General features: G+C 42.2%; 1 protein-coding gene across 1 annotated transcript in view; it reads right to left on the bottom strand.

Annotated features, from left to right (window-relative positions):
* LOC139420833 (ubiquitin domain-containing protein 2) overlaps positions 1 to 13824 on the bottom strand; it is a 67614-nt gene that overhangs the window by 30140 nt on the left and 23650 nt on the right. The window contains exon 2 of the mRNA XM_071171173.1: positions 5717 to 5953. Within this exon, the coding sequence (XP_071027274.1) occupies positions 5717 to 5953 (237 nt within the window). The remainder of the gene's footprint in view (positions 1 to 5716; positions 5954 to 13824) is intronic.

A 13824-nucleotide genomic window follows, 5' to 3' on the forward strand; every position in this document is an offset into this window, starting at 1 on the left:
CCTCCTTACTCGCACACGCTTTTTCAATTCTGCCCACAAATGTTCTATAGGATTGAGGTCAGGGCTTTGTGATGGCCACTCCAGTACTTTGACTTTGCTGTCCTTAAGCCATTTTAACATTTATTTAACCAGGTAGGCCAGTTGAGAACACGTTCTCATTTACAACTGCGACCTGCCAAGATAAAAAGCAAAGCAGTGCGACAAAAACAAGTTACACATAAACAATAACACAATAGAAAAATATATGTACAGTGTGTGCAAATGTAGAAGATTAGGGAGGTAGTAAGACAATAAATAGGCCATAGAAGCAAAATAATTACAATTTAGCATTAACACTGGAGTGATAGATGTGCAGATGATGATGTGCAAGTAGAGATACTGGGGTGCAAAAGAGCAAGAAGATAAATAACAATATGGGGATGAGGTAGTTGAGTGTGCTATTTACAGATTGGCTGAGTACAGGCATAGTAAGTTGGGCATCATGTGTCTTAGTGACGCAGAATTAAAATCGCCAGGCAACCAGAACAGCAGCCTCTGGATGTAGGTTTCCTTGCTTGTTTATAGCCTTGTACAGTCCATTAAGTGCCAGCTTGTTTTTCGTCTTATCCTGGAGGTAGAATATGTCTTGTGATGCAGTGTGATATGCTCCCTGCACTGCAGTGCTGGTATGTTTATTATATCACAATGCGATAAGACTCCACAGAAAGGGAGGACTGCTGCAGTGTGGGAAAAGTTTCCTGTGTTGTTTACATACACTTTAGCCAAATACATTTAAACTCAGTTTTTCACAATTCCTGACATTTAATCCTGGTAAAAATTCCCTGTCTTAGGTCTGTTAGGATCACCACTTTATTTTAAGAATGTGAAATGTCAGAATAATAGTACAGATAATTATTTATTTCAGCTTTTATTTCTTTCACATTCCCAGTGGGTCAGAAGTTTACATACAGTCAATTAGTATTTTGTAGCATTGCCTTTCAATTGTTTAACTTGGGTCAAACATTTTGGGTAGCATTCCACAAGCTTCCCACAATAAGTTGGGTGAATTTTGGCCCATTCCTCCTGACAGAACTGGTGCAACTGGTTTATAGGCCTCCTTGCTTGCACACGCTTTTTCAGTTCTGCCCACAAATGTTCTATAGGATTGAGGTCAGAGCTTTGTGATGGACACTCCAGTACCTTGACTTTGTTGTCCTTAAGCCATTTTGCCACAACTTTGGAAGTATGCTTGGGGTCATTGTCCATTTGGAAGACCCATTTGCGACCAAGCTTTAACTTCCTGACTGATGTCTTGAGATGTTGCTTCAATATATCCACATCATGTTCCTTCTCATGATGCCATCTATTTTGTGAAGTGCACCAGTCCCTGCTGCAGCAAAGCACCCCAACAACATGATGCTGCCACCCCCGTGCTTCACGGTTGGGATGGTGTTCTTCGCCATACAAGCCTCACCCTTTTGCTCAGATGTAACTCAGAATCATGGCCGGCATATAATATCACAAGACTTTGTAGTTCCAGCTAAGATCCATCCACTCATTGTAGATCAGAGCCCGTATCAATAAAGCCTCTCAGAGTAGGAGTGCTGATCTAGGATCAGGTCCCCACCTGTCAATAGCTCTAATTCTTTATGATCTATACTTTAAAAACTTGCACTCCTACTCTGAGACGCTTTGTGGATACAGGCCCAAGACTGGCGTGTCTAAAAGGAATGCACAGTAGCGGAAAACTGACACTGGAACACTGTCAACTACCCTCTCATAACCAAACATGTAACCCATATCTCAAACTGATCACATCACCCGTATTATGTTCATGAACTGGCAGTCAGAAATGTTGATAGCTACTGTAGTAATATAAGTATGTTGACAAGACAAAGGAGGCCTGAATCTATGAACCTGGCAGTCGGACAGCAATGCCAGTGGAGTGCTGATATGGAGAGATTCTATATTGACTGAACCCTGGTGATTGATTTTCCTTTGTGTGTGAGAGACCGAGAGAGAGGAGAGCGAGAGAGGCCTGTTTGTGAGATTCCTCCCTCCCTGCCTGTCTGCCAGTGATTGCAATGTACTAGAGGGGTGTGTTTTCCCCTGCTCTCTCAGGAGACATTGACCGCAGGCCTCAGGAATCCACAGCTGCAGCTCCACAGCACCGCATTAAAGCAGCCAGCCAGCCCAGCTAATCTACCTCTAATCTGGACAGGGGTGGGGGGGGGATACACAAGGCTAATTTACACCAACCCAGTGACACCCGGTCTGAGACAAAATGGCAGACGATTGGCGGGGGAGATAAGGATGTCTCAGTGTATTATGGAGCGACCGGGGGCCGTGAGAGAGAATGGGCTCAGGAGAGGTCTTACAATAACGCAGGCCAAATCCATGTTCTGATGAGGCAGCACTCTTGTACTTTGTACTGTTGGTAACCTTGCTGAGAGCTTCCCAGACACCATCTAACAGCTTCAACCATGTCATGTCACTGGTCATATAACCAGACATATAAAACAGGCAAAGCGGGGGCAGTGTTTTTCCACCTCATGAAGGGGCGTGTGTGTTTATTAGGGCTGGGCGATATGGCCTAAAAATCTAAGTTTTCTAATTTATGAGCAATTCACAATACTGTGCATTCGGAAAGTGTTCAGACCACTTAACTTTTTACACATTTTGTTACGTTAGACTTATTCCCCACCCCCAAAAATCCCTAATCTACACACAATACCCCATTATGACAAAGCAAAAATAGTTTTTTCAGAAATGTTTGCAAATGTATTAAAACATAAAGAAGAGGAATATTACATTTACATAAATATTCAGACCCTATACTCAGTACTTTGTTGAATGACCTTTGGCAAATATTACAGCCTCGAGTCTTCTTGGGTATGCTTGGCAAACCTGTATTTTGGGAGTTCTCCCATTCTTCTCTGCAGATCCTCTCAAGCTCTGTCAGGATGGATGGGGAGCATCGCTGCATAGCTATTTTCAGGTCTCTCCAGAGATGTTCAACTGGGTTCAAGTTCGGGCTCTGGCTGGGCCACTCAAGGACATTCAGAGACTTGTCCTGAAGCCACTCCTGCACTGTCTTGACTGTGTGATTAGGGTTGTTGTCCTGTTGGAAGGTGAACCTTCGCCCCAGTCTGAAGTCTTGAGCAGGTTTTTAAAATCAAGGATCTCTCTGTACTTTGCCTCGATCCTGACTAGTCACCCAGTGCCTGACGCTGAAAAACATACCAACAGGATGATACTGCCACCACCCTGTTTCACCGTAGGGATGGTGTCAGGTTTCCTCCAGACGTGACGCTTGGCATTCAGGCCAAAGAGTTCAATCTTGGTTTCATCAGACCAGAGAATCTTGTTTCTCATAGTCAGAGTTTTTAGGTGCCTTTTGGCAAACTCCAAGCAGGCGGTCATGTGCCTTTTACTGAGGAGTGGCTTCTGTCTGGCCACTCTACCATAAAGGCCTGATTGGTGGAGTGCTGCAGAGATGGTTGTCCTTCTGGAAGGTTCTCCCACCTCCACAGATGTCAGTGTGACGTTCAGGTTCTTGGTCATCTCCCTGACCAAAGCCCTTCTCCCCTGATTGCTCAGTTTGGACAGGTGGCCAGCTCTAAGAAGAGTCTTTGTGGTTCCAAACTTCTTCCATTTAATAATGATGGCCACTGTTTTCTTGGGGACCTTCACTACTGCAGAATTGTTGTTGTACCCTTCCCCAGATCTGTGCCTCGACACAATCCTGTCTTGGTTTTTGCTCTAACATGCACTGTCAACTGTGGGACCTTATATAGACACGTGTGTGCCTCCAAATCATGTCCAATCAATTTGATTTACCACAGGTGGACTCCAATCAAGTTGTAGAAACATGACAAGGATGATCAATGGAAACAGGATGGACCTGAGCTCATTTTCAATTCACATAGCAAAGAGTCTGAATACTTACAGAGCCAGTCAAAAGTTGACACACCTACTCATTCCAGGGTTTTTCTTTATTTTTACTATTTTCTACATTGTAAAATAATAGTGAAGACATCAAAACTATGAAATAACACATATGGGATCATGTACAGTAGTAACCAAATGTGTTAAACAAATCAAACCATATTTTATATTTGGGATTCTTCAAAGAAGCCACCCTTGGCCTTGACAGCTTTGCACACTCTTGGCATTTGCTTAAACAACTTCAACTGGAATGCTTTTCCAATAGTCGTGAAGGAGTTCCCACATATGCTGTTCCCACAAACAGACAATAAAAATAAAAAACTTTATTCTTGAGATACAGGCACTCTTTCTCGCTCTCCTTCTCTTTCTCTCTGGGCTCTGTGTTGGTGCATCGACTTTTAAAGGTGAGCTCACCCTGTCTGCCACTGTACAGATCAAACCACTCTCCCCTGCTGTCTCTATGGCTCAGATTCAAACCACACCCAGAGCAGCGCCAAGGCAGGCACCACACAAACCTTTTAGCAGTGTTTTTGGTGAGAGACCAAAAAAGATGAGTAGAGGGTGGGGAACCTGACTTCAAAGCAGAAGTCAAAAGAGAAGGAGGGCAGAGGGCAGGCTAATATGGACAAACAAGGCTGACCTTAACCTTGATGGCTCATTCCATCTATTCTACAGTATCTCAGCCTGCCGGCTGGCATCTGGCTCTTTGCGGCAGTGTAACTTCAGAGCAGGACAGTTGGACTATCTTCATAGAGCTAATTGGTTCTGTTCAACAGCCGGCCTCACAATCAGCAAGGCTGCATGGGGACGGATGGATGTGTTGGTCTGCCTGTCTGTGTGTGTGTGTGTGTGTCTGGGAGGAGGGATTAAAGAGATTATGTAATATTCCTCTCCACAGACCACGGACTGACAGCTTCAGCTGGTAGGGAAGTATATGGAAGCAGGGGCCTGCTGCCTCGCCTGCAGAGAAATTGGATGACAGAACTGACTGAAGCAAAACAGAGACGGAGACAACGTAATGGTGTGACGAGATAAGAGAAAGGACTCCGGAAAGCCAACCGGCATACCACCCAGCCAGCTTTCCTCTGAAGTTAAACAGGATTGGGTCTGGTCGAGAGACCACCCGTGAAGACACAGTAAGGTTGGAGAACCAGTAGGGGACACTCTTTCCTCTGCTCTAAGGAGAGTCAAATGCCCCAGGGGAGTGACAGGGACCCTGCCCTGCAGAGTCCTTAGGATGAGATGTTAAACCGAGGTCCTGTGGTCACAAAATATCCCACGGCATTTCTCTCCAAAATGGACACCACGAATCAGCCAGGTGTGTTAAGCCGTCAGCATGCTTCAGCTAGCCGAACAAGTGTGCTTACATATTCCCTGAAAGGACCTTCACTTGAAAAACGAGAGAAAAAAGGAGCAATAGTACCATTTGTCCATTTTGAGAAGCCGTAGCCAGTATACACTTCCTCAAAATAGTCAGAAAAGTATGACACGGATGGTGTGCAGAAAAAGAGGGCTGTGTGTGTGTGTGTGTTGAATCATTGTGACAGACGTAGAACAGATAGAGGGCGAGAGCTGATAGATGTGTCATGTCTGCTGTAGAGAGATGGTGTGTGTGTTTCATAACGTGAGGCAGTGTTATGCTATAACAGTGAGGGGACAGTTGAAAGAGGGCAGTGGTCTATGGAATGTGTGACGTATCGTGTGGCAGTGTTATGTTACAGGCTAACAAAGAGAGGGGGCAGATAGACAGAGCTGATAAAGGAGTAGATATGTTTGGTGTGTGTCGTACCGTGTGGCAATGTTATGCTGGCCCCGTCGATGATGGCCTGGGCCAGTTCATGGTCGTTGCTCTCGAAGGCCTGGGCGGCGGCCCTGAGCGCGTCCCAGATCTCCTTGCGGCCCTCGAAGGCGGGCGCAGTGTCCCAGAACTCATCCCGCTTACTGCGCAGCTGGCCGTCCGTCATTGGATAGTCACTCTTCCATTTGGGCTTCTCTCTCTTCAAGGCCTGGTTACGCCCAAGAGCCACTGAGAAAGAAAGAGAGTTCTAAATTTGTTTGTGTATTAATTTCTTATGTACAGTTGAAGTCGGAAGTTTACATACACCTTAGCCAAATACATTTAAACTCAGTTTCACAATTTCTGACATTTAATCCTAGTAAAAATTCCCTGTCTTAGGTCAGTTAGGATCACCACTTTATTCTAAGAATGTGAAATGATTTATTTCAACCCTTCTTTCATCACATTCCCAGTGGGTCAGAAGTTTACATGCTATCAAATACTAATTGAGTGTATTGCCTTTAAATGGTTTAACTTGGGTCAAATGTTTCGGGTAGCCTTCCACAAGCATCCCACAATAAGTTAGGTAAATTTTGGCCTCTTCCTCTTCCTTGCTGAGCGGCCTTTCAGGTTATGTTGATATAGGTCTTGTTTTACTGTGGATATAGATACTTGTACCCGTTTCCTCCAGCATCTTCACAAGGTCCTTTGCTGCTGCTCTGGGATTGATTTGCACTTTTCGCATCAAAGTACGTTCATCTCTAAGAGACAGAACGCGTCTCCTTCCTGAGTGGTATGACGGCTGTGTGGACCCATAGTGTTTAGACTTGCGTACTATTGTTTGTACAGATGAACTTGGTACCTTCAGGCGTTTGGAAATTGCTCCCAAGGATGAACCAGACTTGTCTATAATTGTTTTCTGAGGTCTTGGCTGATTTCTTTTGATTTTCCCATGATGTCAAGCAAAGAGGCAAAATACCTCCACAGGTACATCTCCAATTGACTCCAATGATGTCAATTAGCCTATCAGAAGCTTCTAAAGCAATGACATCATTTTCTGGAATTTTCCAAGCTGTTTAAAGGCTCAGTCAACTTGGTGTATGTAAACTTCTGACCCAATGGAGTTGTGATACAATGAATTATAAAAGGAAAATGTCTGTACACAATTGTTGGGAAAATGTATTGTGTCATGCACAAAGTAGATGTCCTTTCCGACTTGCCAAAACTATAGTTTGTTAACAAAACATTTGTGGAGTGGTTGAAAAACAAGTTTTAATGACTCCAACCTAAGTGTATGTAAACTTCCAACTTCATCTGTACTTTAATTCTAACCATGTGATATATGGCTATACATACACTGATATGAAATGAGATCATTAACTATTGGAATATCCTGGGCTTCTACTTCTCGACCTTAAGACCTACGACCACAATTCCAGTTTCTTAACACCAAAGGTTAAGACAATTACACTTCTAGAAACATGGTGTCATACACTGAACAAAAATTTAAACGCAACATGTAAAGTGTTGGTCCCATTTTTCATGAGATAAAATAAAAGATCCCAGAAACGTTCCATATGCACAAAAAGCTTATTTCTCTCAAATGTTTTTGCACAAATTTGTTCACATCCCTGTTAGTATTTCTCCATCCACCTGACAGTTGTGGTATATCAAGAAGTTGATTTAACAGCATGATCATTACACAGGTGCACCTTGTGCCGGGGTCAATTAAAGGCCACTCTAAAATGTGCAGTTTTGTCACAACACAATGCCACAGATCTCAAGTTGAGGGGGCGTGCAATTGGCATGCTGACTGCAATAAAGTCTACCAGCGCTGTTACCAGTGATTTTAATGTTACTCTCTACCATAAGCCGCCTCCAACGTCATTTTAGAGAATTTGGCTGTACGTCCAACCGGCCTCACAATCGCAGACCACGTGTATGGCGTCACGTCAGAGTGCCCCATGGTGGTGCTGGGGTTATGGTATGGGCAGGCATAAACTACAGACAACGAACACAACTGCATTATATCGATAGCAATTTGAACGCACTGAGATACCATGAGGCCATCATGAGGCCCACTGTAGTGCCATTCATCCACCGCCATTGGGGCAGCAGGTAGCCTAGTGGTTAGAGCGTTGGGCCAGTAAACCGAAAGTTTGCTGGATCAAATCCCCGAGCTGACACGGTATCTGTCGTTCTGCCCCTGAACAAGGCAGTTAACCCACTGTTCTCCAAATGCCGTCAATGTAAATAAGAATTTGTTCTTAACTGGACTTGCTTAGTTAATAAAGGTTAAAAAAATAAATAATTAAAAAGCACCTCATGTTTCAGCATGATAATACACAGCCCCATGTCGCAATGATCTGTACAGTATTCCTGGAAGCTTAAAATGTCCCAGATCATCCATGGCCTGCATACTCACCCGGACTGCATGTCACCCATTGAGCATGTTTGCGATGCTCTGGATCGAAGTGTGCGACAGCGTGTTCTAGTTTTAGCCAATATCCAGCATCTTCGCACAGCCATTGACGAGGAGTGGGACAACATTCCACTGGCCACAATCAACAGCCTGATGAACTCTAAGCGAATGAGATGTATCGCGCTGCATGAGGCAAATGGTGGGCTCACCAGTTACTCACTGGTTTTCTGATCCACGCCCCTACCTTTTTTTTGGTATCTGTGAAATCCATAGATTAGGGTCTAATGAATTTCTCAATTGACCGAATATAAACTGTAACACCGTGAAACCTTTGAAATTGTTGCATGTTGAGTTTATATTTTTGTTCAGTATATATACTCAATGTCCTTCAGGCTATAGGGACATTCTACTTTCACCAGTAAATTATAAAACCGAACAGGGTCTCGGGAGGAATGATCATATGGTATTAACAGGTCCTTTCACTGAGCCAAATTAAAAAAGGAAAAAAAAAATTGGTTAAAACTCAAAATGCACATTCCTTAGTGACAATAATTTCTATATAGGTGCAGTGTATGCTTCTCTGATCATGTCCAAAGAGAGAACAACCCCTTTCAAGCTGAGCGAAATGTGCTTTTGTGTAGATATTTGAATACTAAAACCGGTTCTGAACTTGAATGTGTAGACCCTGAGGGTTATAGACATACAGTGCCTTGCGAAAGTATTCGGCCCCCTTGAACTTTGCGACCTTTTGCCACATTTCAGGCTTCAAACATAAAGATATAAAACTGTCTTTTTTTGTGAAGAATCAACAACAAGTGGGACACAATCATGAAGTGGAACGACATTTATTGGATATTTCAAACTTTTTTAACAAATCAAAAACTGAAAAATTGGGCGTGCAAAATTATTCAGCCCCTTTACTTTCAGTGCAGCAAACTCTCTCCAGAAGTTCAGTGAGGATCTCTGAATGATCCAATGTTGACCTAAATGACTAATGATGATAAATACAATCCACCTGTGTGTAATCAAGTCTCCGTATAAATGCACCTGCACTGTGATAGTCTCAGAGGTCCGTTAAAAGCGCAGAGAGCATCATGAAGAACAAGGAACACACCAGGCAGGTCCGAGATACTGTTGTGAAGAAGTTTAAAGCCGGATTTGGATACAAAAATATTTCCCAAGCTTTAAACATCCCAAGGAGCACTGTGCAAGCGATAATATTGAAATGGAAGGAGTATCAGACCACTGCAAATCTACCAAGACCTGGCCGTCCCTCTAAACTTTCAGCTCATACAAGGAGAAGACTGATCAGAGATGCAGCCAAGAGGCCCATGATCACTCTGGATGAACTGCAGAGATCTACAGCTGAGGTGGGAGACTCTGTCCATAGGACAACAATCAGTCGTATATTGCACAAATCTGGCCTTTATGGAAGAGTGGCAAGAAGAAAGCCATTTCTTAAAGATATCCATAAAAAGTGTTGTTTAAAGTTTGCCACAAGCCACCTGGGAGACACACCAAACATGTGGAAGAAGGTGCTCTGGTCAGATGAAACCAAAATTGAACTTTTTGGCAACAATGCAAAAAGTTATGTTTGGCGTAGAAGCAACACAGCTGAACACATCATCCCCACTGTCAAACATGGTGGTGGCAGCATCATGGTTTGGGCCTGCTTTTCTTCAGCAGGGACAGGGAAGATGGTTCAAATTGATGGGAAGATGGATGGAGCCAAATACAGGACCATTCTGGAAGAAAACCTGATGGAGTCTGCAAAAGACCTGAGACTGGGACGGAGATTTGTCTTCCAACAAGACAATGATCCAAAACATAAAGCAAAATCTACAATGGAATGGTTCAAAAATAAACATATCCAGGTGTTAGAATGGCCAAGTCAAAGTCCAGACCTGAATCCAATCGAGAATCTGTGGAAAGAACTGAAAACTGCTGTTCACAAATGCTCTCCATCCAACCTCACTGAGCTCGAGCTGTTTTGCAAGGAAGAATGGGAAAAAAATTCAGTCTCTCGATGTGCAAAACTGATAGAGACATACCCCAAGCGACTTACAGCTGTAATCGCAGCAAAAGGTGGCGCTACAAAGTATTAACTTAAGGGGGCTGAATAATTTTGCACGCCCAATTTTTCAGTTTTTGATTTGTTAAAAAAGTTTGAAATATCCAATAAATGTCATTCCACTTCATGATTGTGTCCCACTTGTTGTTGATTCTTCACAAAAAAATACAGTTTTATATCTTTATGTTTGAAGCCTGAAATGTGGCAAAAGGTCGCAAAGTTCAAGGGGGCCGAATACTTTCGCAAGGCACTGTATGCCCAATTTTTTTTTTTTAACTGTTCTAATTGGAAACCTCAAAAAAGAAAAATTATTTGATGCTGAATGTAATCTCATAAAGGGAAAAAAAATACCTTGATCAAATAGAATACGTCACCAACCACAGGATAGAGTCGTTCTGAGTATTTTGAGAACTCTGAAAGAGATTGAAGACCCCATTGATGGAAACCAGTTCTGAATGAAATGGTCTAAATTGAAAACAGAGGAATGACCTAGCCATTCAAAATGGCAACATTTGGAAGATTTATTTTTGAAAGTCTCTATGGAATAATACCATCAGACGACCCCAAAAATATGCGAGAAAATCTCAGCTCCTTTGAACACACAATTTAAAAAAATCAAGAACCCAAATTGAACACCAAATTACACAGGCTAAACTGTCAAAGAAAATACAAAGGCTGGAAAGGCATGTGGTCCTGACAACATCAGGAATGGAATGCTTCAACACAGAAGTACTGAGCTGCAGGATGCCTTATTAAAACTATTCAACCTGGTTTTGGAGAGTGGCTGCTCCCTGATATTTGGAACCAGGGGCTCGTAACCCACATGTATATAAAAAAAGGTGACAAACTAGACCCTAATAACTATAGCATGCTATGTGTCACTAGTAACATGGGGAAACTGTTCTGCTGTATTCTCAATAACCAAATACAGACCTTCCTTACACCACAATGCTCTCAGCAAAAAAATAATGGGCTTTCTACCCAAACACAGAACAGACCACACACACACACACACACACACAAAGCATGTTTATCAGAAAAGAAGAGGAAAATTATTTGCATATTTTGTTGATTTTAAGAATGCTTTTGATTCCATATGGCATTCTGGATTATACTACAAAACCCTCCAAAAAGGGGAAAGCATACAACATCAAAATTAATTTACTCAAACACATATAGTATTAAACAAACACATGTAGTATTGAACAATAAAATAACATTGTTTTTGTTGCACAAGGGCGAAGGGTGAAACAAGGGTGCAGTTTAAGTCCGACCTTGTTCAACGTCTACATCAATGAACTATCAGTGTTGTTGGAACGATCTGTAGCCCCTGGACTCACCCTCTACGCAGATGACCTCGCTCTATTGGTGACAGTAGGACAATGTCTACAGGAACAACTTAACACTCTTTGGGAATACAGCATCAACTGGGCAATCAACATATCAACTTTCAGGAAACCAAAGTCGTGATTTTCCAGTAAAAGGCCAGGATTCAGAGCAGCAGACACTCCTTCAAATAACGAAATACCATGGTTGAACATGCCCAACTACCTTGGACTAAAAATCTGTGCCTCTGGTAGATTTGGTCTGGCAGTGAATGCACTAAAAGAAACAGCCCGCAAAGCATTGTACTCCATAAAAAAAACAATTCTCAATAATCCTATCCAAATTTGGTGCAAAATATTCAAGTGTAATTTTAACTTTTGCACTATAATGGATGTGAGGTTTGGGGTTCAACCGCTAATCACGATTATAAGCATTGGGAGAAAAACCCCAAAGAAAATCTACATACAGACATCTGCAGAATAATCTTAAATATCAAAAAGAAAATACCAGATAATGCATGCAGAGCGGAATTTGGAAGATTCCCTTTATAATTGTAAATATAAAGAAAAGGACTAACATTTTGGCACCATTTGAAATGAAGCCCCAAAACATCCTTACAATTCAAAGCACTAGAAACCCAAGACCTGAACCCTAAAAAGAGTCCCCTATGTCAGCTGTTAAAAACACTAAACAAACCTATTTTTCATACACAGGGAAATCAAATCACATTGTTACAGAAATAAAAACCTATTTGACAAATTGGGAAAATTACACAAAAACACAGAATAAATTCAATTGCTATTTGGCCTTCAAAAACCCCTACCCCGGCCAACAGCTCTGCACCCTCCGCAGCAACTCGAATCCCACCGTACCTTCTCCGCTTTGCAATCTGGTTTCCGAGCTGGTCATGGGTGCACGTCAGCCACGCTCAAGGTCCTAAATGATATCATAACCACCATCGATAAAAGACAGTACTGTGCAGCCGTCTTCATTGACCTGCCCAAGGATTTCGACTCTGTCAATCACCACATTCTTAAATCGGCAGACTCAATGGCCTTGGTTTCTCAAATGACTGCCTCGCTTGGTTCACCAACTACTTCTCAGATAGAGTTCAGTGTGTCAAATCGGAGGGCCTGTTGTTAGGACCTCTGGCAGTCTCTATGGGGGGAGCCACATGGTTCAATTCTCGGGCCGACTCTCTTCTCTGTATACATCAATGATGTTGCTCTTGCTGCTGGTGATAATCTGAACCACCTCTACGCAGACAACACCATTCTGTATACTTATGGCCCTTCTTTGGACACTGTGTTATCAAACTTCCAGACGAGCTTCAATACCATACAACACTCCTTCCCTGGCCTCCAACTGCTCTTAAATGCTAGTAAAACTAAATGCATGCTCTTCGACCGATCGCTGCCAACAGAATATGTGGACAACTACAAATACCTAGGTGTCTGGTTAGACTGCAAACTCTCCTTCCAGACTCACATTAAGCATCTCCAATCCAAAATTAAATCTAGAATCGGCTTCCTATTTCGCAACAAAGCCTCCTTCACTCATGCTGCTAAACATACTAGAGGTCGACCTATTAATCGGAATGGCCGATTAATTAGGACAGATTTCAAGTTTTCATAACAATCGGAAATCTGTATTTTTGGGCGCTGATATCCGATTATTATTATTTATTTTTATACCTTTATTTAACTAGGTGTGTCAGTTAACTTCTTGCTCCTACTTGAGACGCAGATGTCTCAAGTAGACACCTGGAAATGCAAATGCGCTACGCTAAATGCTAAATGTACTCGTTAAAACTCAAACCTTAATCAAAATTCACATGCAGGGTATTGAATTAAAGCTACACTCGTTGTGAACCTAGCCAACAAGTCAGATTTTTAAAATGCTTTTCGGCGAAAGCATGAGAAGCTATTATCTGATAGCATGCAACACCTCAAAATGCCTGAATGCGACGTAAACAAAGACTTTGCTTATCCGGCGCTACACAAAACGCAGAAATAAAATATAAAACATTCATTACCTTTGACGAGCTTCTTTCTTGGCACTCCTATATGCCCCATAAACATCACTATTGGGTCTTTTTTTCGTTTAAATCGGTCCATATATACCCAAAATAGCTTTCTATGGAAGCTGTGTCATTCAGAAAAAAACATTGTTTTTAAACGCTGCGTCATTTTTTTAAATTAAAAAAGTTGACGATAAACTTTCACAAAACACTTCGAAATACTTTTGTAATCCAACTTTAGGTATTAGTAAACGTTTATAATCTATCAAAATGATTACAGG

Source organism: Oncorhynchus clarkii, chromosome 12, assembly GCF_045791955.1.
Source record: "Oncorhynchus clarkii lewisi isolate Uvic-CL-2024 chromosome 12, UVic_Ocla_1.0, whole genome shotgun sequence".
NCBI classification, from domain to species: domain Eukaryota; kingdom Metazoa; phylum Chordata; class Actinopteri; order Salmoniformes; family Salmonidae; genus Oncorhynchus; species Oncorhynchus clarkii.